This window comes from Amblyomma maculatum, chromosome 8 (genome assembly GCF_055883805.1).
Source record: "Amblyomma maculatum isolate TAMU_Amacu chromosome 8, ASM5588380v1, whole genome shotgun sequence".
NCBI lineage: Eukaryota > Metazoa > Arthropoda > Arachnida > Ixodida > Ixodidae > Amblyomma > Amblyomma maculatum.
The window spans coordinates 394,091-397,260 of record NC_139351.1 but is presented as its reverse complement, the minus strand read 5'-3'; the positions used below and the strand labels follow the sequence as shown (position 1 = coordinate 397,260).

At 44.1% G+C, this 3,170-nt stretch overlaps 1 protein-coding gene across 1 annotated transcript; it reads right to left on the bottom strand.

The window, feature by feature from the left end:
* Window positions 1-1,739: 1,739 nt before the first annotated feature.
* On the bottom strand, window positions 1,740-2,755 carry LOC146180422 (uncharacterized). Its single transcript, XM_084577749.1, has one exon. It carries the CDS (start codon window positions 2,622-2,624, stop codon window positions 1,740-1,742), a length of 885 nt encoding a protein of 294 aa, XP_084433875.1. The 5' UTR covers window positions 2,625-2,755.
* Between the last annotated feature and the right edge of the window lie 415 nt (window positions 2,756-3,170).

The window sequence follows — 3,170 nt, the reverse complement described above, 5'->3', positions numbered from 1 at the left end:
CAACGGAACCCCTGTCAAGAAATGAATTTAGATCATGCGTGAAAGTTAAAAGCTGCGTTTCACAAGAAAACAACTTTCGAAACCCATGTTGACTGTCAGTAAAAAAATTATTAGAATCAAGGAATGATGCAAGGTGAGAGTAAATAACATGCTCCATGATTTTACACGGAATGCTTGTTAGTGAGATTGGTCGATAATTATGTGGGGAATGTTTATCTCTGGACTTATGCAACGGAATCACCTTCCCGACCTTCCAGTCCCCCGGTATGCAGGCTGTTTGAAGCGATTGCTGAAATAGGTTAGATAGTATTATTGCGCTGTACACTTTGGTTTTAATCAAGAACTTGGAATTAATATTATCAACACCACATGATGAAGAAATGTTTTGTTTTTCGATTATTTTTTCCACACTAACAGAGTCAAAGACAATAGAATCCATTGGCAAAAAGTCAGCACTGGTATATGCAGGGGTTTCAGAACGCACATATTTAGAAAACGCTGAAACGAATACACTGTTAAGGACATTTGCACACTCATTTGGGTGGATTAGCTCGTCACTAGAGTCTTTAAGGCTGATGGATGAAGTGTCGTTTTTGTTAACTAAGCTCCAAAATTGTCTAGGGTTATTGATTAAGAGGGAAGGTAATGTGTCATTGAAAAATACATCCTTGGTGTGCTTGAGTGCAGCTTTATATTCAAGGGCCGCGGCCTGATAAGCAGTCCAACGTTCTTGGGAACCGGTTAGTTTTGCAGAGCGGAAAATGCGTTTTTTCTTATTGCAAAGCCGTTTTAACGATTGAGTGAACCATGGTGATTGTCGATTAGAGGTGATGACTAGACGTGGAACATATTTTTCAGTGAGCGCAGCAACTTTTTCTTTAAACAAGCTCCAGTTTGTATTCACGCAACGATCGTGAAAGTTTGGTAAGTAATCATCTAGAAAAACAGAGCGTTCATGGTTAATGGCATCAAAATTAGCACTTTTATAGTCGTGGATACATTTTTTGTGGTTACTCTGATGAGGTACGGTGCAAGATAAAGAAAAATGAAGCAGCAAGTGATCACTTAGCCCTGGTAGGAACGATAAAGGCTGAAAAAGGTCGGGCGAAGTAGTAAGAATTAAATCAAGGATGTTAGAAGTAGTCGACATGATCCGAGTTGGCTGCATCACAAGCTGGGACAAGTTGAAGTCACTGCACAAACTCAAAAATCTATCGCCTTCACTGGAAAAAGGATTACAATAAGAATTTACATCACACCACACAATGTTAGGTAAATTGAAGTCGCCTAGTAAAATGAAGGGACTGTTTGGATACCGCACAGTAATCATATGGATGACATCATGAAGGTCGTCGGCAAAGGTTGGTGAACTGGAAGGCGGACGATAGCAAGTACCCAATATCAATTTCTTGGTGCACGTGCGAATTTCAACCAAGACTAGTTCTAAATCGGTCGTACAATGGATAGGAAAAGACAAAATAGCATCACAGACGGCGATAAGCACGCCTCCACCACACCGAGCACCCCTGTCACACCGATGAATGTTGCAGCGCTTTTGACACTGCTATCAACCTTCGCAGACAGCCAGGTTTCAGTAAGGCATACTATGTCGGCATCACAAGCATTGATAACAGAGCAAAGATCGTCGCGTTTTGGAAGTATGCTCCGTATATTTGTGAATAAAAATGAAAGTTGGTTACTGACGGGTAACTTTATTCCACTGCCCCTCGCTTATAGTGCTAATCAGTGATGGGCTGAGCGGATGAGGTGGAAGGAATAGATAGTGCATGCATGTCATCAGAAGATTCGACCAGTGGCGTAGAGACACTGGAAAGTACATGCACGCAATCATCAAAGGGATTGTAGGTGTAACACGTTTTATTTATGTACAATTTATTGAAGCGAAGTTTGAAGGTTAATGGTTGGGTTTTGCCAAATTCAACCAGTTTCTTCCTAGCAAGACGAGTAGCGACGGAATAGTCTTCACTAACTCCAATTTTTTCTTCCTTCAGCTTAGAACTAGCGACGAGTATTTTCTGTTTAAGCTTGTAGGACGAAAATTTAGCAATAAGTGGCCTGCATTTATTCGGAGTATACACGCCGAGCCTGTGTGCTCTTTCAACCAGAATTTCGGTGGGTGGAATTTTCAAACAGGACGAAAGCATGCTAACCAGTTTTTCCTCTGACTGAGCCCAGGATTCGGATTGTGTGTCTGATAGGCCGTAGAAAATAAGGTTGTCTCGCCGCTGCCTGTCTTCAAACTCAGCCTGCTTAGAGTGCAGTTGAGAGTTTTCAGTTGAAAGACGATCAATCGACTGGCGAAGACGCTGTAGCTCCTCCTCAACTGCCTCAAGGGTGACGGTTTTGCATTCAACCCCTGTTAGCCTTCTTTCTATATCTGCCAGATTTTCTTGAAATTTAGCCTGTGTTTTTTTAAGATCGTCAACAGACTTGATTAAATCATTCTGATCCCTTTCCATTTTTTCAGTCCGCGTGTTCACAGTTTGCAATATTGCAAGTATATCGTCCATTTGCGTAGAACCAGAATCTGACGGAGAGTCCTGCGCCCTCGATCTCGTGTTCGGCGGAGGCCCAGGGTTGAGCTCAACATCACCGGACAACATAAGCAGATGGGTTGTAACATCAAAGCATTCACTGAGCACGGAAAGCAAAACTCCCGGGCGTGGGAACAGCAGCAGACAAACGTTATTCGATTTCTTAGCGTATAGAGGTGTAACAGGACTAACCTGGACGAGGAAGCAGAGCGGGTTAGGAAACCGCATCGTCGTGCTGTTCACACGCCCACTAAAGGCGCCGTGATCCCGCCAGCTCTTCATATAGGCAGCAGAGGGTGATGTTGCCGTCGATCCGGATCTTTGAAATGATGGAGGGATGACCGTGAAAATCCGGGTGTCGTGAGGCCAGGTGGATCCAATTCCGTTGTTGAAATGACAGGGCTTGCTGGCGTCAGTGGTGGGTGAAGATAGCGGTACGGCGCTGAAGTGAGCCCATGCGGTAACCTGGACGAGGAAGCAGAGCGGGTTAGGAAACCGCATCGTCGTGCTGTTCACACGCCCACTCATTCACACGCCCACTGTTCACACGCCCATTGTCGCGCGCGCTGATGGCAACTTAATTAAGGTGCAAATCTCGGTGGATCAATAAGGTTT